Source organism: Ochotona curzoniae, unplaced genomic scaffold, assembly GCF_017591425.1.
Source record: "Ochotona curzoniae isolate NIBS_2020 unplaced genomic scaffold, NIBS_Ocur_1.0 contig_908, whole genome shotgun sequence".
Lineage (NCBI taxonomy): Eukaryota > Metazoa > Chordata > Mammalia > Lagomorpha > Ochotonidae > Ochotona > Ochotona curzoniae.
Genome location: NW_024466607.1, coordinates 16,025,752 through 16,050,799, shown reverse-complemented (window position 1 = coordinate 16,050,799; position 25,048 = coordinate 16,025,752). Strand labels below are relative to the sequence as shown.

Here is a 25,048-nt window from a genome sequence, read left to right as displayed (position 1 = left end):
TATAGAATATAGATATTTTATATATTTATATATATATATATAGATCTTTTATATTAAAAGGGATGGGGGCTGGGTGGCCCCTCATGGGGCAGGAGCAGCCAGCCTCAGGTGTCCGGAGGGTGGTGCCGACGGTTCCGGGGCTTTTTCTGGTCCTGGGACTCTGGTGGTCTAGGTGCCCCAGGGGCCTCCCGTGGGCTGGGAGGAACATGGCGCCAGTAGCCCTGGCAGTACTGGTGGATGAGGCCCACTTCTGGCTGGGCCAGCAGCTGGGCCAGCTCCTGGTAAGGAGGCGTGGGAGGTCCCACACCCGGAGGTGGTGGGGCGCTCACGGCCAGTGACGGGAAGAGGGCGGCGTGGACGGCTTCTCGGCCTAGCACGTGCAGCTGTACCCGCACCACAATGTGCTTGAAGTTGTTCTCAGTGGCTGTGCAGGAATACAGACCTCGGTCGCTGAGCTGCAGGGCACGGAGCAGCAAGCCCTGCTCTGTGCGCAGGAAGCGCTCCTCAGCACGAATCTGCAGGCAGGGGCAGGGGGTGGGCTTAGGGGCTGCAGGACCACCCTCACCCCCCTGCTACCCTCACCAAGGTTGGCCCACCCTAGCTGACTCATGAGACACTATGACACCCCGAATGAGGCCTGCCTCCCAAAGCCTGAACACAGTGGCCTCATTCCAGTAACTTCCATGTGCGTCACTGCACCAGGGCTGCCTTTTTAAGACCTGCCCAGGACCCTGTGGGGCAGGGCTCACCTCTCGGCGCCTGTCACCAGGATCTCGCTGGAAAAGCCACTTGACCGTGGCTTGGGGTGAGCGTGGCTGGCACTCCAGGAAGGTGGCACTGCCTGCCACGCCATACTGCACCGACTCCATGGCATTCTTGTTGGCTGTGGGGCAAAGAATACGTTGAATGCTGGCCTACTGGTTGATGGGTGACAGGGACCCACAGAGGCAGGGCAGCCGCCACATTTTAAGGAGGTGACCTGGGACAGCCCAGAGCCACTTGCTCTCCACCCCCATGGGCTCTGCGGGCTCTGCTGTGTAGGCAACCCCAGCCCACACTCACCATTCGAGTTGAATCCACGGCACTGCCTGATGGGGTTCCCGTGCCGGACATCCTGGCGACGGCTCCGCCTGGGGGGACGTTAGGGAAGAGAATGGGCTCCTGATGCGGTGCTTCCCGGAAGCTGCTACCCCACCCCTACCTAGGGTCCTGGTACCCTGGAAATTCCACAGACTCCCATCCTCAAGGTAACAGTACAACTACCACCAGACCCCAGGACAGCAGCTAACTGAAGGACCACACCTCTTGGAGGATGCTGTGTAGCGGGAACAGGTCTGGCCATCCCAGGCGCAGTAGGGGTCCCGGGCGAGGCAGCAGTCAGCACAGGCAGCACCATATGCCTGGCAGCGATGCAGGCTCAGGTGCGTGACACCCACAGCTGAGGCCACATACAGTTGTTGCTGGAGGTGGGGGTGATAAGGACTAGTCAGCTCCCTCCTTGCTGCCAGTCTTCATCAGACAGCTGAATGTCAGGACTCCTCCTCCTTGTTCAAGGACTCAGTTTACCCATCCTTGTGACAAAAGCGGGAGCCCAAAGGGATGCAAACACCACCCCCCTTCCCCTGGCCACCTCATCAGACTTACCCTCTTGGAAGAGATGGTCATGGTCTTAACAGGTGCTGGTTCCTAGAAGAAGGCAAGGGTCAACCTAAGACCTCCCGGCCCTACAGATGGGACCAGGGACAGGTGTATGGGGTGGAAGATAGGACCAAGCGATGCCACACCCACCTTGAAGACCTCCACCTCTTCCAGCATGAGCTCTTCCACCTCCTGGTCATCTTTGGGCAGCACAATGACCTTCTGTACTGTCCCGCGGTCTGGAACAGGCCGGGCATGGCCTCAGTGGGGCTGGGGATGCAGGGGAAGGGGCACCAGCCTCAGCCCCTTCCCCTACCAGGGTCCAACCCCTCCCCGTTTCCCCAAGGGTAGTGGAGCCGCGCTGTGCCAAGGCTGAAGGGTTCCCCCAGGATGAGCAGAATGGCCAGGATCTGCCCCCAACCTACTGTCATGTGGGGCTTGACCCTCCGGTGTGGGGACTGGCTGTAGCAGGCGTATCTTTGTGTGCATGCACACGTGTCTGCCATCTGTCCGCAGGGGTCCCGAGGTACCCCAAGGATGAGGATGGCGATGGCCACGGGGTTCTCCCATGCCCAGCGTCCACTATTCCCATATAAGAAAAAGACTCTCAGGACGAAGAGACCAGAGTGGACCTTGGTGGACTTTCTTTGAGCTGTTCTAACTCCTAGCAGGGCAGGTTCCAGCCTAGAGGGCAGCACCCCCCACCCAGTGGGCCCAGCGTGGGAGGGGCCACGAGCAGCAGTGGGTACCTGTGCCCAGGAAAAGCACCTCATAGCGCCCGTCAGCTGCATCCACCTGATCTACAGCGACGGTGGTGAGTCGGTAGGGAGCCCCCGTGCGGACCACCAGGGGCCGCCGCTGCAGAGGGTACACGGCCTGGTACATGAGCGGGTGGCTGCGCATGAAGTTGATGACCTCATCAGGGTAGTCTTTGGTGGACTTCATGGATGGAGTGAAGGTTCCACCGGGACACTGCAGGCAGGCAATGGGTATCAGCCCCGCTGCCCAAGCTTCCCCTTGCTTCTCTCCTTAGAGCCCTTCCCCTGCCCTTTGCTCTCCACTCCCACCTTTTGGGTGGTCCTGCTCTGGACAAGGTCCTGTGTCACAGGACCAAGCTGCTGCCTGGGGCAGTTTCTGGCAGCTGGGATGCCAGCTTTTCTACCAGTTTCTCCTGCCTGCCTCCTGTCTTCCTGGTTTGCACAACCGACTTCTGGCCCTTCTCCCTCCACTGGCTGTTCTCCTCTGCCTGGACTCAGCCTGCAGCCTCTCTTCTATTCACCTCTGGCCAGGGTGGAGGTCAGGTGCCTTCTCTGATCCCTGCAAGCCCAGGTCACAGCAAGACAGAGCAAATGCCATCTCCTGGGGCCCACAGTGAGAGCCTTGTCCCCTGCTCCCTGTGAATGCCCACAGGCTAAGCCAACCTCCAGCTATGGTCTTGAAGAGTGCCCTCTGACCTTCAGCTCCCTAACAGGGCCTCAGAGGGCCCTCTGCAGGTCAGCCCTCCATCACTTACTGCTCCCTTCCCGATCTGCCCAGGGCTGTGCCTGATTTCTGGGTGTTGGGTCTACTTCCCCCATTAGCCAAGAGTCCTGGAATAGGGAACCCAGGCCTGTGAAGGGCTTGACCTACCATAGATCTTTCAGAAGGAGAGGCAGGAAGCCAGGAACACTCACCGTGCCAGGCCGTGGGTAGGGCATCTTCCCAGAAAAGGGCATCCACTGGTAATTGGGGCCCTCCTTATGGGCAAAGGGCCCGTTGAAGACCATGCGGATGTCAGCCATGGAGTAGACACACACGGCAGAACCACGGAACACTGAGCTGCAGGCAGGAGGCCAGAAATGGGCAGCAGACCCTGGCCCAAGGCCCCTCCCACGCCTTCCTCCTCCACCCAGGGGCCACAGTTCTCTCGCAGGCAGATGTCCTCTGCCCGCCGTGTCCCCAGCCTCACCCCGAGGAAGTGAAGACAGCATAGATGACCGGGTTCCTCACATCTTGAGTCTGCTGGACAAACACGTCCTCTAGGGACACAAGGGGAAAGGACAGGGAGGAGCCTTAGGCAGGGCCTGGAGGAGGACCCCAGGGCATCACCTTAGCCTCTGTCCCCAGCTCACGGAGCTCGTCGAAGTGCGTCTCGATGCCGTCGTCACCAGGCACGGAGCAGACGAGACGCGCCTTCAAGAAGGTGCTCCACTTGTTCACTAGGCAGCAGTGGCCGCCATCATCATTCTGCAGCAGGTGCGGGGGGCTAAGTCAGAGGGGTGCCCATATGTGTCCTGCACCCTGTCCCTGACCCCACCGGGGAAGGGGCTTCAGGCCTACCAGGCAGATCCGCCCAATACGTGCGTACACTGCCGGCATCTGCGGTGCCTCTGCTGAGCGCTCGCGAAAGAAAAAGTAAAGTTTGTCATCGTTGCGCTCGGCGCTGTCAGGAATCAGCTCGGCATGGATGAAGGATGGGTCTGCAGCAGGGCGAAGCAGAGAGTAAGGAGGCATGAGCCCTTCTTCCCAGCGACATTCCCTGCTTGACCACCTGTGCCCCAGCCACCTCAGCACTCACCATTGAGCCATCGAGAGTTGTACTGATCTGTGCGCATGGCTGTCTGTTTTCCGAGCGTGCGGAAGATGGCGGCATCTGTTCCCATGAAGTCGATGTACACGCCGGCATAGAGTTCCTCATCTGTGGGTGGCTGGCGGTGAGTCCCAGAGCTGCCCTGCCCACTGCACCATCCTGGTACTCAGTCCCTCCCTGCCTCTGCAGTTGACCAAAGGCTTAAGTGGCTGGAAGAGCCTGGGGGCAAGAATGGCCGCCCAGGCAGGCTGCACCCACCCTTGCAGAAGGTCTGTACATGGACAGCCTGGAGGGGAGCCCCTAGGGAGGTGGAGGGGGCCAGGTCATCACAGAATACAGGAAGACAACCAGGAAGTATGGAGCTGTGTTAGCTACCTCTGCCGCTATCTCTAATGGAATCTATCTCATTCTGAGTTTACAGTATTGCACTTTTAGTAATGGCTATGTTTCACCAGTGACTCACAAAATTCTGGGAGTCTGACCCCCTGCATAGCCTCCTGCAACCCCTGCCCTGCCCTCTTCCCTCAGGGTAGGCCCTGTCTTCTGCCATAAAACTCCTGCTCTGGGCTCTGCCATCAGACTGGGACTTCCTCACTGACCAACAGCAGGAGGATGAAGCCGACTCACTGGGCTGTCCCAGGCTTGCAGGTACTGCACACAGGCAGACTGTCCTGGCAGTCAGAAAACAGGCCGAGTTCACGGGCAGGAGGTACAGCAGCCATTCTCAAGGTACAGGTTTGGGTAACAGCCCCAGCTCTCCCAGACACCTGCCCAGACCAGAAACACGCATGCGCCCCGCAGCTGGTCACCAGGCCAGAGCTCCCTACAGGTGCTTTGATGTGGGCCTCAGGCTACTTTAGGTATCTAGAGTGAGGTAGGGGACCCTCCAACCTCCCAGACAGACCCAGTTTGGCTGGCTTCTCACTCAGGGAGCCCATGGCAGGGCCCGTGCTAGCCCAGAGAGCCGGAGAGAGGCTCATGCCCACTGTTTTCTGTGACCACACCAGGCTCTGAGCTGCAGCCCTCTCCCACCAGGGGCTTTGAGGACAGCCTGCCTGGGACCCCCTTCCTAGGAGCCCACACTCAGTCTAGGGGACAAGGGCAGGGTGGGGAGCACTCACTGATGAGGGCAGAGGCCGTGTCCAGCTTGGGGTCGTATGGACACTTGCCCTTCCCTGACTCGAGTCGTTCAGGCTCCAGGTAGAAGATGTAATCCTGCAGGACAGAGAGGGGCTGAGCACCATCCGGGCCTGTCCCCAGCCGGCGGGTCAGGGTCCTCAGGGACATTCTAAGCCCACTCCCTGCACTCCCAGAGCTCCTGAGGTCTGCACTTCATTTGGCCAGGTCTCCTGCTGCAGAGTCTCAGGCAACTCCTGGGAATCAAGTCGGGAGGGGAAGGGGACACGGGAAGGGAAAGGTGGGCATGGAGTGGACAAGGAGGGGTTCAGCCCCTTCCATGGTAACTGGCTCATAAAGACATTGGCCAGAGCCCTGTCAGACCACAGAGGCACAGCTCTGAGGTGAAAATGCCCATCTGGAGCCAAGGAGGGGCTGCACATCTGGATTGGCCAAGAGGCATTCACCAGTCATCAGGTCTTGTCCTTGGCTATCAGGTCTGACCAGGCCATAGAACTGAGGCTCCAGTGTCCCCAGGCTTTATGCATGGATAGGCTCCTCTGCTTTGGCAGAGCTCACCTGCCCCCGCCCCCAGCCTCCCAGGCCTCCCCAGGGAGCCAGAAGTTAAAGATCCAGCTCAGACCACATGGACTGGCCAACGCTGTTCAAGCCTCCTAGATGGCGGAAGAGAGGCTGGTAGAGATGCTGCAGCCAGGGAGAGCTCATGGGCCACAGGCAATGGCAGGGAGATGGGAGGGATAGGGGAGAGGAGAGAGGCAGAGGCAGAGGCAGGAGGAGGCACAGCAGGTGGCAGGATGGTGATGGGCAGGTGCACACAGGCCCACTTCCAGTTACACTCTGCACACGTGGCTTCCTGCACACACAGCCTGACACACATCTTTGCCGGTACATGGAGGCCACTACTCACACATGCACACACACACATGCATACACACAATCAGAAGGGTCACACTCGTCAGCATTCCCCACTGTAGACATACACATTCTGTCATCCACCGGCAGCCCCTGCCCTCCTGCCCGCCCCTGCCCAGCCCCAGCTCTTCCACTCCACAACTTGTCCGGTTGTGGCAAGTGGACATATACCGCCTCAGGGGAAGAGAACCCCAGCATGAGCAATGTGTGGGACCCCTGTCCTGGGGGCAGCACAGGGCCTAGACCCCTTGAAGGAAGGTGTTAGATCGCCCACAGGTGCCATGTGCCCACTCAGGTGCCATGTGCTGAGGAAGGTGTGGCCAAGTACATGTTGGTGTACGCTCAGGCGTGTCTACACATGTGTTCTGAGGCCAGAAGCACGGCTCCCAGGCTCCTGTCTTCCCCACCTGGTGGCTTCATCACTCTTGCCTGCAGGGGTCACACTAGGGCTGACATGAATCCAGTCGGGGATGCCTCCAGGGCTTGAGGACACTGCAGGAGCAGGGCAGGGATGGAGTGGGGGCACCGAGGTAGGCAGAGGGATGTCCCAGGACAGGCTGGCCCAGGCTGAGTTCAGCTCCGGGGCCATGCTGCCTGGAGTAAGGCCCACCTGGCGTGGGGCTGTGGGCGTCGGGCGGAGGGTGCCATCCGTGGCTCTGCTGCCGCGGCCTCTGGCCACCTGCGTCTGCATTCCCGGCGTGGCCTGAGAAGATGAGGAATAGGGATCAGAGCTGGGGGTGGCAGGGGCTGGGGGAGCGGGCTTGGGCTGCCAGCCTCTCACACCACACAGGCCAGACACACCACAGGCCCCTCAGGAACGTGTGTGCACCTACATGCAGGTGCACACCCACGTGCTCCCTCTGAGCAGTCACTCTCACTTGTGCCCTACGAGCTCACACACACGTCCACATGGATATGGAAAAGGGCAGAAGCAGGCGAAGGGTAGAACTGGGAAAAGGGCAGTTCCCCCAGTCCCCTAGAACCAGAGGAGGAAACCACTTTCTCCCCATCGGTGGAAGCAGACCCAGGTGTCCTGCTTTTGATGCTGAAGCCTTGGGTCTTGGCCGCAGGGGCACACGCCCCACACAGGCAGAGCCCAGAGAGCTGTGGCCGTGCACAGAACCAGCGCTCCCTGTGTGCAAGGCCCAGCCCTTGCTGCACAGCCTTAGCTCAGCACCTACTCACCCGACCTGTGAGAAAGGCAGCTGTTAGCCCTGTTTTCAGATCCCAAGGCTCAGAGAAAGAGAACCGAGTCACTCACCCAACTCATAGGGCTCAGGGCTGGGGGCTCGAGCCCTTCCTCCCATCAGGACCCTGGAAGGGCAGGCAGGCCCATCAGAGGGGCACCCCAGAGGGCCAGGGTGGGCCGGGCTTACCTGGGCACGACGGCCACGGTTCACATAGGTGCACACTGGGTTGTAGGCACCCGTACCACACACATACAAGTGTGTTCGGTTCCAGGGCTGGATGAGCCTGATGAAGTTTCCGCACTCACCCTGGGGCCAGAGAGAAAGGCGTGTGGGTGCCCAATGCCTGCGCTCCTCCACACAGCATCCCTACCCCAAGCCCACGACACTTACGTTGCCATCCTTGCCTGATAGCACGCACTCCTCGATGCGCTGTGGTGAGGCTGCCCAGTGGATCTGCCAGAGAAGGGGTTGTGTGGGGGGTTGCTGATGCTGCCTGCTGGTGGGCCTTTGCCCTCAGGCCCCCAACCCCACACCCACATCCTGGCTGGTGCTCACAATCAGGGGCTCGCGGTTAATGTCGTGTAGGTCCAGGGACAGCACGTAGTCCTTGCTGCCCACGTACATGCGGTCGTGGTCCTCGTCCTTGAGCAGGATTCGGTAGTCGGTGGTGTTGAGCAGGAAGTTAAAGAAGTGGGCCGTGCCTGTGGCCTTAAGCTCTGTGGGTAGAAGGCGGTGTGTGAGGTTGAACCCTCAGGAGACCACTCAGCCACACCACACAGAGGGGAGACAAGGAGGACCTCAGTGCTCTCAGGACTCCAGCCACACAGTTATCTCAAATCTCCAGCTCCTGGGCTCCTTGAAAGGCCCAGAGGGCAAAGCTGGGGCAGGTGGGCAGGCCAGGGCCTGAGTCATTGGCAGGGGTATCACACAAGCTAAGCCCAGGTCTATGGCAAGCCCTGGGGCCGGTCCCAGCAAAAGAGGTGTAGGCACAGCAAGGGTGTGTGATGGCATCACAGTCTTTGCTCAGCCGGGCTGACACTCCCGGGCATGGGGGAGGCAGCCTCCTATAGGGGTCTACAAGTGTTCCCGCAGCTACTGGGGGTGGGAAGCAGCTTGCAGACGCTGGCATGCAGCCTGGATACCCTGTCCTCACCCGGCTGCCTGCTAGACAGAGAGTACAGCTGGTCAAACAGCAAGGTCCCTGCCTGCTCCCAGACGAGTTAGGCAGGGAGCCGGAAAGCTGTGCCGGAGACCCTGGCCGCGCCAGACCCCACAAAGCGGCTCCTGGCCGAGCTCGCAGGCCACTGAGTCTCTGTGCCAGGGACCCCAGGGCTTGGGGCATAGGCCAGCAGCCTCAGCCCTCCCACCTCCAAGAGGCTGGGGGATATGTTCCCCTTCCTGGTGACAACCAATGCCTGCAGCAGGACTAGAGTAAGCCTGGGGGCCTGCCTGGAGTGAGGGGTATGAGCAGACCCCTAGGCAAGCCCCTTCTCCAGCCAGCACCAGCTATTTTCAGCTCAGCAGGAGAGAACATTGTCAGGAGGGTGATCTTCCCAGGATGTCCTTCATCTCCCCTCTCCACAGCTGGCAACACCTCTCACAGGTGATACAGGCAAGGGGGTGGCTGGGCCAGGCCTGCCTCCAGGACACCTGGAGAAGAGAACAGCTGGAATCCCAGGCCCTGGACACAGCCTGGAGGTACAGGCAACAGGTGGTCTCATCCCAGCCATCAAGGTTGCCTTCCATTCAAGACAGCTGTCCTCGACTGGTCTGGCCAATTCTGCCTACCAGAGACCCTGGGAGGAGCCAAGGGGTCTGCCTTGAGAGCAACTGTGGATGAGAGCTCTGGGACACACACATGGGGACTCTGAGGGGCTGGGATACAAGGAGAGGTCTTGCTGTGTCCTGACCTGTCTGTGCAGTAACAAGGGAATACAGGTGATGACCTTGGCCAACCACGGGGACGCAGGGACGCCAAGGGATCAAAGGGCCGATCCCCGCCTGGCTGTGGCCTCACCCGCCTGTCCGGCGGCGCCTTTGAAGTCCTGGGCAGGGCAGCCTGGGCACCTGCCCTGCACCTGTTGTCAGGCCACCCGGAGTCCCCTGCCTGGCCACCCAGCCACAGTGACAACAGGAAAGTAAACACTCCCCCACCCCCAGGACTGGGAAGTGGCCAGAGAGGAAGTGGGGCTGCCAGCAGAGCCCCCCCAGGCTGGGACAGCCCGCCAGGGGTTATTTATACCCTGGCTGGGGGCATGGCCTTGCCTCTGCCCTTACTCATCCCCATGGGCTAGGGGCACTTTGAGGACAATGCAAAAGAGGACATGGAGGCTTCAGGGAGCACCCTCTGAAACAGGCACTTGAGGTCACATCTCATCCCTAGCAACTTTATCAGCCACAGCCCCCTTTCCCCACACTCCCACCAAGCCCTGTGCCTCTATGATCCATACACTGCCCCTCCACTGTGCCATGGCCTCCCAGGGTGCCCAGTTCCTTCCAGCTCCCCAAGCTCATCCCTGTGACAGTCAGGGCCAAAATCACTCAGCAGGTACAGAGAACAGGCCCAAGTAGGGTCAGAAGCCCAGCCTTGCATCAGCCTTGCTTCCTCTCAGCCCTAAGCAACCCCTTCCCATACCCACAGCATGGTGCTGGGTGCAGCTGGGAGCAGAGGCAGCCTCTCTTAGCCATTATGCTCCTATTGTATGCAAAGCCTTGTGCTCACAGCACCCAACTAGAACATGAGTGAAGGGGGAGGGAAGTGACACGGAAGTGACCCGTTAGTGTCCCTGTTGGGGCCTTCCCAAGTCCAGAATTGAAGTGGAAGTCAGTCCTGGAGGTGGGGATGCCTGACAGGAGCCCAGGCCGGAAGGTGACTTGTCCTCCCTCCACGGGACACATGACTCAGGACCACTGGCCCTCTCCCAGAGGCTGCGGGATATGGCGTCAATGGTGTTGGTGTCACAGGACATGACGCGTCAGTCACAGTGGAAGCTGGCTGGGGGAAGGGAATGTGTTGCCATAGCTTGGGTCCACTGTCTCTGAGCCCCATTTCTAGACTGACTTGGGGCCCCTGCGGTACAGGTGACTCTGGTGGGAGGGGAAGTTGGTCCCTACTCTGGTCCCAGAGAGAGAGGCAGAGAGCCGGGTATTCCCTTCATGGGCATCTCTGCTTTCGGGGGAGCAGAGAGAGTGGGCTGGAGTCCCCTGCTCTTTGCTTACAGATGTACTATCACTTGGAAACTGTCCATGCTCCACCCATTCCCACCCCTACTACCCCATTTCCCAGGCCTGGGGAGGGAAGCAGAGGAGGCTCTGGGGCAGGAAGGGGCTTCCTGTTGACTCAGCCCCCATCTCGCGTCGGTGTGTCCCTACCCCACCCCCAATCCGGAGAAGCAGAGCTAAAAGCCCAAACCAGTCACTCACACTGCCCCCACAGAAGAGCCACTAAGGCGGAGGGAAAAGGCACTTTTCCAGGGTTGTCTAGCAAATCAGGGCTCTATCCTTGTCAGCCTATGCTGGGGGGTTAACTTCACCTGCCAGGCAGAGAGATGGGGGAGAAGGGAGATGAGGGGTCTGCTCTGGGTAGGAAGGCTGTGTGTGGCAGAGGGTGTGGTACTCACTGCTCCCCACCCCCTGACCCACCCAGAGACGAAGGCACAGGGAGCCCTCACAGAAAGCCCTGACCAGAGCAGAGCTGCTTAGGGAATCCTGAGTCTCCTCTGTGACACCTGTAGTGCCATCGGAGGCCACATCCTACTGGGCCCCTAAGGGACAAGGACTTAGGCCAAAAGGGCCAGAGGTGGCATCATAGTGAGGGAGGGAAAGGCCAATGTGGACCCAACTGGGTCATGACCTCAGACCAGTGCCCACTTCTACCCAGCTTGGCCCAGGTCCAGCCAGGCCTGACAGCTAGGGCATTAGCCCTCTCCCTTTGCCATGGCGGAGGGGACTCAAATTATGACCTGCAGGGGACAGGAGGGGGATGTGCCTGGCCATGCCCCCCCCCCCGGGGAGGGCTACCCATCCCCCACATTTTCCCCAGACTGGGCATAGCTTGGGTGGGACGACATCCGGGAAGCATTTTCCCGGCACTCGGAAGGAAGGGCCTTTTCTGGCATCGAACACCTCATTTCCGTAGTTGTTCCCAGCCTTTAGGCCTCGCTCCATGGATGCTCAAGTCCAGCAGGGCTTGGCCCAGGTCCAGGGGGCTTCATCCCAGGGTGGGGGTGTGTTCCCTCATCTCTGGGAAGCAGGTGGTGATGCCTACTTGAAAGAAGGCAGCAGGCAAGGGCAGGCCCCGTGGAGGCGTGTCCACAGCCCCCTGCTCCGGACCCCGGCAGTGGGCCTCACCCCCTGCTGCCTGTCTCTAGGACACCAGGTCGGTCACTAGCAAGGCGGGGACTACAGCAAAAAGAGGGGTCTTGGGGTGGAGGTGAGCACCCCGCCCCTTTGGTTATAACTCCACAAAGCAGCAGGCTCTGACTGACAGTGGCACCTCCCCCTAAGGGCTGGGTGCTAGAGATGATGGACAGGTCCTCACCGCCTAACTCTGACCTCTAACCTTGCGTGGGCTAGTGCAACCCTAATCCCTGAGCTGAAGAGAAACAGGGTTGGGTGTGAGTGTGTATGTGTGTGGGGGGTTGTATCCTGGGTTTTCACTTAGACTTCATCCACGGAAAGGATGACCCACCCAAGATGGAGGAGGGGGATCCTGAGAGAGCCAAGATTGGGACAGCAGTGACACAACAGGAGTGCCAGGGCCCAGGCAGTCTCTACTGGCCACTGCCAGGGCCTCGAGAGAGTAGCGACCCCTCGCCTCTCTCTCACTCCCCCTCAAAGCTGTGAGGGGCCCCAGAGAAAGGCCCAGGGGGCTGGACTGGCCCCCTGGCTCCTGGCCTAATCCTCTTTTAATGAGCGGCCAGCCGGAAGGTCTCAGCCCCTGGCCATAGCCCTGCCACCCTGGGAGCCCCAGCTAGGCAGAGCTGGGGGCAGGGTGGCCCAGAAGCCCTTGTATGTACCCTGTCTTTGCTCAGCACATGGTGACTATCACCCCAAGGCTAAGATCTTCACCAGTGGCCAGGCTATCCCAGGTGGCACTTGCCTTGCACCCACACTCACAGGGGAGGCTCTTGCTGCTGGTCCAGTCCCTCCTCTCCTGGGGGCTCTGGATGGGAGCCCCAAGAAGCTCAACCCAGGTTTTACCGTGGGCTTATACAGTGCCCTTGCTGGGACTTTGCTCGGGTGCTTCAGGCCTTCCCAAAAACCATTCAATCACTCCCCAGCCCTGTACCCCCACCTCTGCTGCCACTATCACCATGCTTGCCAGACTAGAGACCCAGCGACCTCCCTAGAAGCTATGCACCCTGCCCCTGCCCCCCTAGGCAGGTGAGCCAGGTCAGTGCCAACAAAACCAATTACAGCCGCTCTCACCCAATTAGCAACTAATTATGGCCTAGTAGTCCATTCAACATAATTAACATGTAAATGACTCCACATGTTTATATTCAATAACTGCTCTGATTGAATTTAATTTAAATGTCTGAACTAGGGACCCAGTTACCGTATTTCACCACCTAGAACTGCACGTCCCCCATCCCCAAAATTCTGGCTCCTGGGGGTGGGGGTAGGGATACAGGGTGGGGACAGAGGTGCTTACAGGCCTTGAACCTCTGGCACAGCCACCCCAGGGGTACAGGGAGGCCATGAGGTCTGAAAATCCCCCAGAGGGACCCTGACGAAGGGAAATCCCCTGGATTGAGGGGCCCCTTCTTCAGGCTGCTATAAACATCCTCACTGTTCAGTAAACACTGCGCCGGCCGCCAGCAAGGCAGAGCCGCCCAGCTGGGCGAATGCTCGGCTGCACATACCCTCCAGGTTTAGGGCATGGGGGGTTGAAGCCGGTGGGGCCAACCACCCTGTTCCCACGCCCGTTCCGCCCCAGTGCCCACCTGCTCCACCCCGGGAGAGGCTAGCCTGGGAGCATGCAGCTCATCCTGGAGCCAGGAAAAGTTAGAAAAGAAGCCACAGGGTTCCCCGGACACACAGCCCAGCCCACACGCACAGGACCACTGCTCATCTCCCAAAAGCAGCCCACAGCTCCCTACCACCAACTTAGGTGCTTCCTGTCCTTTGCCTGTCCCAAAGGCCCCACAGGACCTGACAGTTCTAGATGGGGCCAGGAAGTTCCACATGGACCCGAGAGGAGTACACAGTTGCCCAAGAAAGCACATAAAGGCATGTAGCCACCAAGCAGATGTCAGAAACCCAGCTCAGCATGGGAAGGACATGCGTGGGCAAGGGACTTGGCCCAGAGTGGCAGGGCAACCCTTGGCAGGGTGCAGGAAGTGATTGCATCCAGTAAGCAGGTCACACAGGAATGTGCCCCAGGAAGGGCAAAGGCTAGGAAGAGTCCCTGGTCCCAACGGGGAAAGAGGGGGCACTCCATGCCTTTCTCAGGTGGGTAGAGTACAGAGCAGTGGAGTGTGTGCCCCCAGCTTCCAGCCCCCAGCCCCCTGCCAGGCCCTCCTCCCACATTCCAGGCCTAGCCCGGAAACTCCTCACTCCCTCTTCCACCACCTCCTCCTCCCGAGGCCTCCAAAAGACAACAAACTCTCCATGGCTCATTTACTCCGATAAATCACCCAGACAGACAGGCCAGTCCCGAGGACAGGCTGGTGGGTGTCAAGACCCTCCCCCTGCCCCAGGCCTACCACCATCTCTGCTGCTCTCCTAGGACTCGTGAGGAACCCTGCAGCCCCCTCACATTCCCCAACCAGATTCCAGGGGTGTCCCAGACAGGCCCAGCCCCTCCATGGCATTCTTATGGGGAAACTGAGGCACACAGTAGTTGGAAACATGCTTAGGATCAGCCCCAGAGTATGCACTGAGCCAGGTCAGGTGCCCAGGCCAGACTTGGCCAACAGCCAATCCAGGGAAGTGGACTCCCCCCACAGGCCTGGGGCAGGGTAGGAAGGGGGTGATCAAAGCAACCAGGCAGGAAGACTCGGGCTGAGGGCCCCTCCTGGTGTACCACCCGCTTGGTTCCTGGGTGTTGCAGAAGTCCACAGGTCCCTAGTTCCAGCTGTCACCCTGCTGGTTGCTGCATACAACCCTTAGCCAGCAGCCTTGCCTGGCCAGCAGAGAAATAAAACAATGGCCGTGGCCAGGGGAAGGCAACAAGGGAACCTGCACAGAGCCCCAGAAAGGGAAGAAGCAAGGTTGGTACAGACCTTACAAGAGTGTGTTTAGGTGAGAAGCTGAGGCTGAGTGTGGGTGAAGGAGAAAGGCAAAAGGACAGAAAGGGGTGTAAAGCTGGGCCTCCAGGCTCCAAAGACTCCTTGCTCCCCAGAGCAGCCAACTTGCTGTAGGTCTGGGCCCACCCCAGAGTGACACACCAGCCCAGCTTGCTGGTGGCCCCAGTGGGAGTACCACACAGAGGTCCTGCCAAACCCACCCCCTCTGGCAGCCATTGCCTAGATGCCATTCTTTGCTGGGTCAGGAACAAGGATCAGGGTCTGGAGCCCAAGAGGCTTCCCCAGGGCCCCTGGGCAGAGTGGCAGCCTGGGTGCAGGGCTGCAGGCCTGCCAAGCCCTGGCGCCCATGTGAGCCGGGCTCTGGATTGAGACTGTAGCCTTCTGGCATCCAGGCCCCTGACAGAGCCCTCTTGCTATTTCTAAGAAAAAAAAAAAAAGCAGCAGGAATCCTCTCTGTTTCTCTAAGGGCTCCCTGGAGGCAGGGCCTTGATTCCCAGGATGGTGCAAGGGAGGGCAGGCCAGGCAAACGTGCTGCTGCCCAGCTGGTGCCCAAGTGAGCAGACCAGGTTGGGCTGCCCTGGCTGCCAGGGCCAAAACAGCATCCTGGAAGAGGGATCACTGCAGCTGACCCAGTGCCCCAGCAGGCAGGGGGCTTATCTCGGGGTAGGGGTTGAACGGGAGGGAGCCACTGGGAGGCATCCACCCCCTCCAACGGCACGTCTACTGCTGGAACTTCTCCATGCTCCGTATTTAGTATCTCTGCCATGAGACAAAAGAGCTTAAAGCCACACGGAACTGCACTGCATGCAGCATGCCTCCTCCTGCTCTTCTGTTCCTGTAGCACCCTTCTGCTGGTGAGGCGCAGCCTCTTCCACGAAGCCTGCCAGATGCACCCCAACAGGGTACAGGAGCCTTCCTGCAGCCCTTTTTCAAACACCACCTCCCCAACCAGAGGGTACAACTCTCGAGGGAGCACAGAAATGGGGCAGACAGGAGCCACAGCAGGGCTCCAGATTCCTGAGACACCCTTTGCCAACCAACCAATGCTCACACCACGCCCATCTTCCAACCACACCATCATCCTCACTCCTCATTTCCAGGAAGTTGTGGGGGAAGTGAGAGACAAATCTCCCATCCCTGTCTACCCACAGCCAGGAAGCAAGTATCAGGGGATTGCTTCCATGGGGGCCATGCAGTGGGAAACCTGGGCTCAGAGAGGTTCAGCCAGTTGCCTGAGGTCACAGAGGCAGATGTACCTGCCTCAGGACTGGACAGCTCGACCACCACCTCCCTCTGCGCTGGGTGAGTAGCTGGAGGTCTCTGGGCAGTTAGGTGCCAGCTACCCAAAGCCCGCAAGTCAGCTCTGAGCCATCACAACCTCAGAAGGGTTCAAGGGTCAGAGGCTCATGTGCACACAGGTGCAAGGAGCTGCGAGTCCAGTTGGAGGCCCACTGCTTCCCAAGCCACAAGCTGAAGATGCCCTCAAGGGCTGGGGTGAGATTTTTATCTCGGCGGTTTCTCTTTAAATTCTTTACGATTACAAAGCAGCGGGGGCTGCCAAGGAACATGATTTACTCCTTGAGCATGCACCAGCTCCTTGCTTAGTGCCAAGGGAGGCTGGAGCCAGGGAGGGGGGTGGCGCCATGCCAGGGAAGCAGAGACCAGGCTTGCGCTGTGGAGGCCCAGCCAGTGGCGGCCTCATCCAAAGCTTGGCTGGACCTAGGAGGGCCACAGCTGCAGGCCCAGGGCCCTGGCCTGGCTGACTCAGGCCTGGCCTTTCAGCAGGCTCTTGAGCCAGCACAAGAACCCCGTATGCCCACTGTTTGCAAAAGCCAATTCTGAGCCACAAGTAAGGTGCCGCCTGCCCAGCACCCCTGGGGTCACCCTTGATCTTAAAGCTCCCGGGCCTCCTCTCTTCCATAATGAGAGCAACTCCAGGTTCAACTGGCTGGCCAGTGTGGCCCCTAGGGAGGAGGGCTAGGGGGATTCTGATGCTGCACCCAGGCCTGATTAAGGCTCCCCCACTTCCACCTCCAGCAGCACTGACCACTCCCATGAGTGACAGGAAGGGGCTGTGACCTTCCAACCGCCTCATCTTCAAACTTTGGTTCTCTGTGGCCACAGGCAAACATGGTGAGCAGTACCTACCCACACACTCACCCTTCCCCACAGAGCAAGCAGGCCATGCCACGGTCAGACAGGGTCACACACTCTTCTCTTCTTGCTTTTTTCATCCCTGAGCTGGGAGGGCTTCCCAGGGGAGTGGGTGGGGGCCTGGCTAGCTTTGGGGGGAGGCTGGAGAGGAGGGGAGAGACTGGATTTCTAGGCTGGAAAAGAACAAACCTGAATGCTGCTGCTTCTGCCTGCCCCACATCATCCCAGCCCTTTCCTGGAGAAGTAAGGCCGGGCACTGCAGGACCTAGCAACTCTTCCTGGCTCGCGAGATAGCTAGAGCCAACAGTGTCACCAGTAACCCACTCCGCATGCCTGGTTGGTTCTCGGTTGGTTCTGGGACAGGATTGGGCCCCACCAGGGAAGCCACTGAGGCCCCATGAGTTTCCTTCCTTCCTCCAGAAACCCCAAGAAGGGCCTGCTCAGGCCTGAAGGGACCCCCCCACCACCAACCTGGGTACCTGCTAAGATTTCTACTGCCTTCATCTTCCCTGACCTCCCCTAGCAAGATGACCTTCTGCTCTGGCTTCTTACTTCTGTCTCAGTTTCCCCAGTAGCCTAGCCACCTCATGCCATCACAGCCCCTCCCTCTCTGGCCACACACCTCTTGGCCCCACATCCTGGCCACCACCAGCAGAGGCACCAGTGGCACATCGGGGGCAGCTTCCTGGGAATAAGGAAATACTCTCCACGCCGAACAAAAGAGCTGGCAGGGGCCCTGCTCTCCCTACCGCTGCCTGGGCGGTGGGAGGTGCCCCAGGGCTGGGGTCATCTCAGGGTAGGTAGGAGAAGGAAGTACTTTTCTGCCCAGACGCGGCCCAAGACTCCTGGGTGAAGCGAACCCCACACCCTGGGCAGGTGTGGGTAGGGGTTAGAGGGTGCATGCATTCAGGAGCTCCCCAGGGCCAGGACACAAAGAACACACTGTGCCTCAGCCCTCTCCCCTGAGCGTGACATTGGCTATGCCACCAATGAAAGCACAGGAGAGGGGCCACAGCAGCCCCCATCCACCTGGTCCCCAAATCCCCTCACACTGCCCCAGCTCTAGGCCTGGCCAGGGTTGCCTGGGCGGGAAGGGCGGGCAGCAAGCCCATGCCTGGCCCAGTTCCTGCTTTTGTTCCTTTATCTGCCTTGGGTGGTGTGGCCCTTATGCCAACACCTCCAGCCTGGAGGGTCTGGCTGTAGCCAGGCCAGAACTGGCATTCTCAGTGAAGCGGGACCCAAGGTTAGACCCGAGCCCCCAGAGGCCAGAGCTGGCAGCTGCTACACCCACCCAAGGCGCAGCTGGAGAAGCTAAGGCACAGGGCCCATATGACCAGCAATGCTTCTGAGGACAACCTTTTCTGGGCCCCTCATGTGCAGCTAGGAGAGACACCCCCCTTGCCAGCCCAGGGCCTGGCTTCTCTAAGCACCAGTTTCCAACCTCACTACAGTGAAAATCTATGGTTAAGGACCACTTCTCGGGCCCGGCGCGGTGGCGCAAGTGGTTAAAGGTCCTCACCTTGCCGCCCGGGATCCCATATGGGCGCCGGTTCTAATCCCGGCAGCCCCGCTTCCCTTCCAGCTCCCTGCCTGTGGCCTGGGAAAGCAGCAGAGGACGGCCCAAAGCTTTGGGAACCTGCGCCCGCGTGGGAGACCCGGAAGAGGCTCCTGGCTTTGGATCGGCATAGTATCGGCCCGTTGCGGCTCACTTGGGGAGTGAATCATCGGACGGAAGATCTTCCTCTCTGTCTCTCCTCTCTGTATATCTGCCTTTCCAATGAAAAAATAATAAAAATAAATCTTTAAAAAAAAAAAAAAAAAAAGGACCACTTCTCCTCCACAGCTGAGACAGGCTAGTCTCTGGGACAGGGCCCCACACCCTGCCCCGCCAGGCATCTACTGTCTCCTGAGCCAGTCTGACTGCACACCTGATTTGGTCACTGCCCAATCCTGAGGTCCTGAGGATTCAGCAAAGGACTGGGGGTCAAGTGATATAAACTAGGCCACGAAGCCAGGTGAAAACAGTGAACTTTACAGGTACAATGGCACAGGGATGGGTAGGCAGGGGTCCTGCAGCTGTACCCCAGGCCATAGCCGCACTGCAGGCAGCACCCCAGGCCCACTGCCAGGGAGCTGGGCTTTTACTCACCGCTGGTGTCGGCTTGAGAGCTAATTGAAAGGGAATCGACCAGACCGAGGCGATGAGGGCGCCAGCCAGGCCAGGACACCAGGGTTCTATTTCTGGACTCGCCTCTGCCTCCTTCTCCTCCCTGCCCTTGGCCCTGCCCTTGCCTGGGCCTCAGTTTCCCTCTTAGGGAAAACAGGAACAAAAGCCCCTTGGAGTTCCAGCTCCCTGGTCCCTCGCATGGATGATCACAAAATCAGAACTCATTTGGACACCTCACAGCCCCTATTAGCACCTTGGGTTGCGGAGGCAGGGAAGGCAAGATATGTGCATGGAAGGGTGGCCACAGCAGGCATCTCACCTTTCCACGCCTGGGGAAAGGGATGCTTCTTCTCATACCCCAGCCAGGGCCAGTCCTCAGTAATTCCAGACATGGGGACAATAAACTGTTCACTCCCCGCCTCCCATCGAGTTGCCGGGGGAGGGGCTCTGTGTAAGGCAAGGCCTGGGCCTCGGCCAAGCCCAGGAAAGGCAAGGTCAGCTCAGTCTTTCACTCTAATATGGCTGTCTGGAAATCTGGTCAGCCTGGGCTGAGTGGGTCCCACCCAGGACAGAAACCTGGACTAAGTTACCTCTGACCAGAGGAAGGCCAAGGTTGGGAACTTGGTAAGGACTCTGGGTCCCTCAGGCCCCATACCCTAGGCTACCTGCCTCAGTGGGAGATTCTGATCATGTAATTCCCTCCCCCAGAAGGTGGATACTGAATAAGCCACCAGCATACTCATGATTTCCATGTACACCTGCCCAGTACATAGTGAAATGCAAAGGTGACGGAGCTGGGGACGAGCCATTCCTCACTCTGTTGACCCTAACCCACCATCAAAACCTCCTAGTGATTCCAAGGCTGAGTGCTTGCCTTGTCATGGGCAGCATCCACCCTCCCGGAGCTCATAAGGTGGCTGACAAGCCAGTCACAGCCAAAGGGGCCCTCCTAGTGTTCTGGGAGCCCCTCCACAGGTCCCACTGTACCTAACCGTCCAACCTTCCACCCCAGAGGCTGACCAGGACATGCCCAGATACAAGCCCATGGCAAGGAGGGGCCTTTGCCAGCCTGGCTTTGGAAGTAGTGACCTGTGCCTCTCCCTAATGAATGCAGAGAGTGAGACATCCTGCAGACCAGGCCCAGAGTACCCAGCCTGAACCTGTTAGAGGTCTGGCCTCAGAACCCTTTACCCAGGATCTCAGGATCCTGTGTGGTGGTACAATTTATCCTCTCTACGCCCCAACCTCTCCCCTCTCTCCTGTGCAACGGACCCAAGTACCAAGGTCACAGGCTGGTACCTGGGGAATAGGGAAGGAAGCAAGGCAGCCAGCCTCTTACCTTTGAAGGAGAGCCGGACTCGGGGTGTGGCCGGGAGGTAGTCCTGGGTGGGGGCAGCTGGCCAGGCCGTGAGTAGCAAAGCCCAGAGGAGGAGGTCAGCGACAGGCATTGTGGGAGGGGCCTAGGGCCCAGGAAGCAGGTTCAGCTCTGTGGACACCTGGAGGGAAACAGTCGGGCAAGGTGAGACAAGTGGGGCAGTACTGGCTGACCAGCCTCTCCTGTCTAGCTCTTCCCTAGGAGCCTCCACTCCTCACCTGAACACAAAGGTGGCTCCACCCCGAGTCTGCGTCTGGGTACAGACCACATCAGGTTTTCATTCTTTCATGATTGATTTATTTATTTGAAAGTCAGAATGACAAAAAGATAGGGAAATCTTCCATCTGATGGTTTACTCGCAAATGTCTACAACAGCCACACATAGCTAGGCCAGACGCAAGCTAGGAGCCTGGGAATCCATCTGGGTCTCCCACATCGTATGTGGCTGGGACCCAAGTTCTTAGACCAGTATCTGCTGCCTTCTCAGGCACATTAGCAAGACCGGAAGCAGAGCAGCCAGCACTCCACTGCAGGATCCCAAGCAGTGGCTGAACCCGCTGTGCCACCATAGCTCTCTTCCACCTGCCTTTGCCTGGGGAGGGGGTCTCTGGTGGGCCTAAAGACCAGGTGACATTGGGCAGTCTGGAGGCAGATGGAGTGCAAACTCAAACCTGGAGCATTCTGAATCCCACCTGCAGGACCCAGCTCCAGCAAGTGATCATGCCTGCCCACCTCCAACATCCCCAACAAGTGGGGGGCGGCACTGCTGCTTCTCCCTCCCCACTTCCAGGAACAGGGGAAGAAGAGATTCACCCCAGCCAAAGCTCTCCTCCCAGCACAAGGAGATCTGGACCTGATTGTTGGGGTGGGGAAAAGAGCGGGGGAGATGAGGAAACAACACATGCGCAAAGCCCAGAAAGAGAGAAGCAGAGAGTAGGGGAGCCCATCTTACCACTCCCAAAGCAGGAAAAACCAAGGTTAGACTAGCAGAAGGACTTTCTGCAAGGAACCACTCCAGCTTTGCCTCCAGAGGGAGTCAGAATGGCCAGAGCAGGTCATGGGACAGCATCTGAGCCAGTTGCTCTGCTTCCTTCAGAATCCCCTCCAACACACATACCCACATACACCCAACAGGTCCAAGTTTCATACTGTGTTTTTCAAATATTGTCTCCCTAGGCAGGCTGGCTGTTGGATAAACGCAGCCCAGCACCAGTTGTTAGAACATATTGCTCCCTCCGGCATCAACCAGCGCCAACTCCCACCCCCACCTGGAGGCACTTGGGGGAGGGTAGGGGCAGCAGCAGCAATAATAACGTGGACCCCATCCTCCAAGTATGACCAATGCAACCCCTTTCCCCAGGGTAGACAGGACCCTGGGATGCTGTGGCCTGTGACTCCATTGGCCCGACTGTCCAGGCAGCAATGTACCGCCCCCCCCCCCATCCACTCCCATCTGATTCCCATCCGCTCCCACCTGATTCGGGCCTTGAGGCCCTGCCTACTTATACCCACTTCCGAACCCTTTGCAGCAACCCATGGCACAGTCTCTCAGGCAGGAAGCACAGCCTGGCCAGGGCCCTGGCCCTGTCCTGTGCTTGCCACACCTCCTCTGTTCCTGTTGGGAAGACACTGCCTACCATCACAGATGGCCCCTCCCAGGGTGGCTGGCGGGGGGTGGGGGGGAGAGAGAAGGGGGCAACAAACTAGCTGAGGGAGTGACAGATTTTGACAAGAAGGCCCAGCAGGAGAAAAGGCTGTGCTGCACCCTCACCCTCAGGGTACACCTGGGAGGCCCCCACCACTCGCTGTGCAGACACACACGCCCACACTTGCATGCCCACACACGTCCTCACAAGCTTGAGTTTGCTCAAGAACTTGACCTGCTGGGGAGGTGGGGCTCAGGGGAGCTGCAGATACCTTCTGGCCCTAGGGCGGGCCGGATGAGAGTTCAGACCTTGGTTTCTGAAGCTCTAACTAGTCTGCCTCCACGACCTCATGTTCCCTGCATCCACTCTCACAGCAACAAGGTCAGGGTCCTCAAGCACAGAACTGCAGTGATCCAAGGTATGCAGAAAGGAGGGGAGGGCATCTCCCTTAATCCTCTGGCTCTTTAAAGAGGCGAATAGGGGATGCTCAAGTGGGCTGGGGCCTCAGATCCAAGTCAAGGCCCCTTCTTTGGCAGCCTGATGAGTGGGGGGAGAAAAGGAGAGGAGGAAAAAAGCAGGACAGAGGGGGAAGAGCAGGGAGTTTCTCTAGTCCCGGATCCCCTGCCCACCCCTGGACACTTTTCATGCATCCCCAGGCTCAGACAGCCCCAGGCAGACCAAGCCTAGACCAGTGGCCAGAGCAGGAAGAGCCACCGCCACCTGGGAGCCCACCAGGAGAGAAGAGAAAGGAGGGAAGGAAGGCTGGCGGGAGGGAGAGAGGGAGGGAGGCAGGCGGAGGGAGGAGAGAGGGAGGAGAGAGGGAGGGACGGAGGAGAGGCGCTGGAACAAAGAAACGAGGAGCTGGGGTTGGCAAGGGGTGCAGGGAAGGGGCGATAGGAGCAAGGACTCCAGAGGCACCTGGGGGGGCAGGACAGGGGGCCAGGTAGTCAGATTGTCCAGCAAGATCCAGACCTCCCAGGCTTAGAGTGTGTGCGGTGGGGGGAGGCCAGACAGCCTGCCTCCTGCTCCGGCTCCGGGCAGGGACAGACTGAGGCTGGCTCCTGGAGCTGCGAACTGGGCTAAGGCAGAAGGAAAGCAGGAGCTGGGGCTGTAAGGGGGTTAGCTGGGTGGGGGTTTATTCACAGCACACGGCCCCCCCACCCGGTTACCCAGCCTTCAGACCCGCCTCCCCAAGAGCTCCTCCCCAGCTTTTCAGCTTCCCCCTCCCCCAACACCTTCTGGACCAAGAAGCAGAGCCATCCCAGCATAACTGGGACTGAACTCCCACCCCTACTCTGTGGCCAGTATTTCCTGGTCAAGGTCACCTGGGCCTGGTTCCATCCTCCCCCAAGTAGGTATGCAGAGCAGTGGGGGCTGAGGCTAGGCAGCAGGCCTGATCTCAGGCCCCCACCTCCACACTTCCGGGCAAGACTGCTACAGAGCTGGGGGAGCAGTAGGGGTAGGCATGCGGAGCACCCCCCACACAGGCCCACTGCTGCGGTCTAAACACTAGACCTAGGGTGCAGGCACACCCCCTGGGCAGCCTGGTGAGAGGCCGCTGGGGCTCATTAAACCCTCTGCTGGGACAAGACTCCTCCAAACCCTGAGTGCACTTTCCTTATCACTCCAACTGGGACAGGAGCTGCTGGGAGACAATCAGTACCCTGTGTTGGCCCAACTCCAGGATGGACACACAGGGCGCCTGCAGTCTGCCCCCTCCCCAAGCACTAATGAGCAGCTGCGGAAACCAAGCTACCTAAAGAACCAAGAGTTACTACTCAGCCAGCCAGCCCGCCTGCCCGCCCGCTCGCCCGCCCCTATCTCCAGCCCACTCCTCTTTGCCAGCACTGCCTGATTCCTGGGCCACCTTGGCACCATCCCATTCCACCAGTTCAGGGCAAGCCCACTAAGCCCCTGCTGTCCTCTGTCCACTTCCCTACTCCCCTCGTTCAAACTACGGCTAGAAGGAAGACCCTCCGGCCTCCCCTTCCCAAAGCCAAGTGCTGGCAGGAAAATCAGGCGTTGGGGAGATCCTGGCGGGCTGCCGGGGTCTTCAAACGGGGACATTGAGGCAGGGTAGGCGCAGCTCTGGGGGAAGAGGGATGCCTCTGGCACCAGCAGAAGGGGATGGGAACTCCAGCTCCAAGAGAGGAGAGGGAGAACGAGCAGAAGCACTCACCCACTCAAAGCCTTGGGGCAAAAAGTTGCTTTGCACGCTGCTGACCCCGCAGGCCCCATCACCCAAACCCACACACCCGCACGCCGGCTCAGATCCAAGAGGTCCCGGCTTGCCCGAACAGGTATACGAAGCCCACCTCGGTCCTGACGCTCGCTGGCCACGGCAGCTCCCCGGCTCTCCAACTCCCACTCCCCGGACACTTCTGTGGAGTTGCGTTGCCTCAGGTCCCAGAGGGGTCGCGCAGTGGCCCAGCCGTCTGCCCACTCCCTTGGGTTCCCGCTGCACTCACCTCTTCCGCGGCGACCGGGCCTGAGTGCCCGGGCAGAGGCGGCGGTGGCGGAGGAGCAGTTCCCACTGGGCAGACCGGCGCTAGAGGCCCCCCGGGGCCATGGCCCTGCCCGCGCCCTCCCGCTGCTGCGCCTCAGCTGGGCTCGGCGCCGCAGCCGCGGCTTAACCGGTTCCGTGGGCTTCGGGCACGTCAGCAACCGAGGCCCCGGGCCCCAGCCCGGGCCATGGGAAGGATCAGGGGAGCACGGGGCCGCCTCCCCCGGGGCGGGCTGCGGGCGCCCCCTGGCCGGCGCACCGAGGGCGCATTCCCCTGCGCGGGGCGCGGGCGGCGGTGCGCGCTCGGCTTCGGGGCGCTGCGCTCGCCTCGGCCCGGTGGCGCTGCGCTCGCCTGCCTTGCCGGAGCGGGGCCGGGCGGCCTCGCCGAGCTGCACCGTTCCTCGCGGCGCGCCCTGGCCCTACGCTGCGCTCGGGGACCGCTGGACCGCCGCGGCCGGCTCGCTAGCTGCTCTGGTCTCGCGGCCGCCGGCGGGACAGGGCGCT

The 25,048-nt window shown here is 59.8% G+C and overlaps 1 protein-coding gene across 2 annotated transcripts; it reads right to left on the bottom strand.

Annotated features, from left to right (window-relative positions):
- SEMA3F (semaphorin 3F) lies at window positions 1-25,048 on the bottom strand. Of its 2 annotated transcripts, XM_040995023.1 has the most exons (19): window positions 24,510-24,546; window positions 20,360-20,516; window positions 8,002-8,162; window positions 7,837-7,899; window positions 7,633-7,752; window positions 6,867-6,959; window positions 5,329-5,422; window positions 4,196-4,315; window positions 3,958-4,097; window positions 3,750-3,864; window positions 3,587-3,656; window positions 3,312-3,456; window positions 2,388-2,610; window positions 1,789-1,877; window positions 1,645-1,686; window positions 1,303-1,460; window positions 1,063-1,130; window positions 750-883; window positions 1-515 (listed from the first exon to the last, which is right to left on the bottom strand). In XM_040995023.1, exons 2-19 carry the CDS (start codon window positions 20,466-20,468, stop codon window positions 105-107), a joined length of 2,355 nt encoding a protein of 784 aa, XP_040850957.1. In that variant the 5' UTR covers window positions 20,469-20,516; window positions 24,510-24,546; the 3' UTR covers window positions 1-104. The 2 variants fall into 2 exon arrangements, with proteins under 2 accessions (XP_040850957.1, XP_040850958.1); XM_040995024.1 differs by lacking the exon at window positions 6,867-6,959 and having other exon boundaries at window positions 24,510-25,048.

Excerpts from the sequence above, each read along its gene's own strand:
- SEMA3F (XM_040995023.1), bottom strand. The coding sequence starts at position 20,468 with ATGCCTGTCGCTGACCTCCTCCTCTGGGCTTTGCTACTCACGGCCTGG. Across the intron at positions 8,163-20,359 it reads AGTCCGGCTCTCCTTCAAAG|AGCTTAAGGCCACAGGCACG; the intron begins GTAAGAGGCTGG and ends TTCTACCCACAG. Across the intron at positions 4,098-4,195 it reads CAACTCTCGATGGCTCAATG|ACCCATCCTTCATCCATGCC; the intron begins GTGAGTGCTGAG and ends GCCCTGCTGCAG.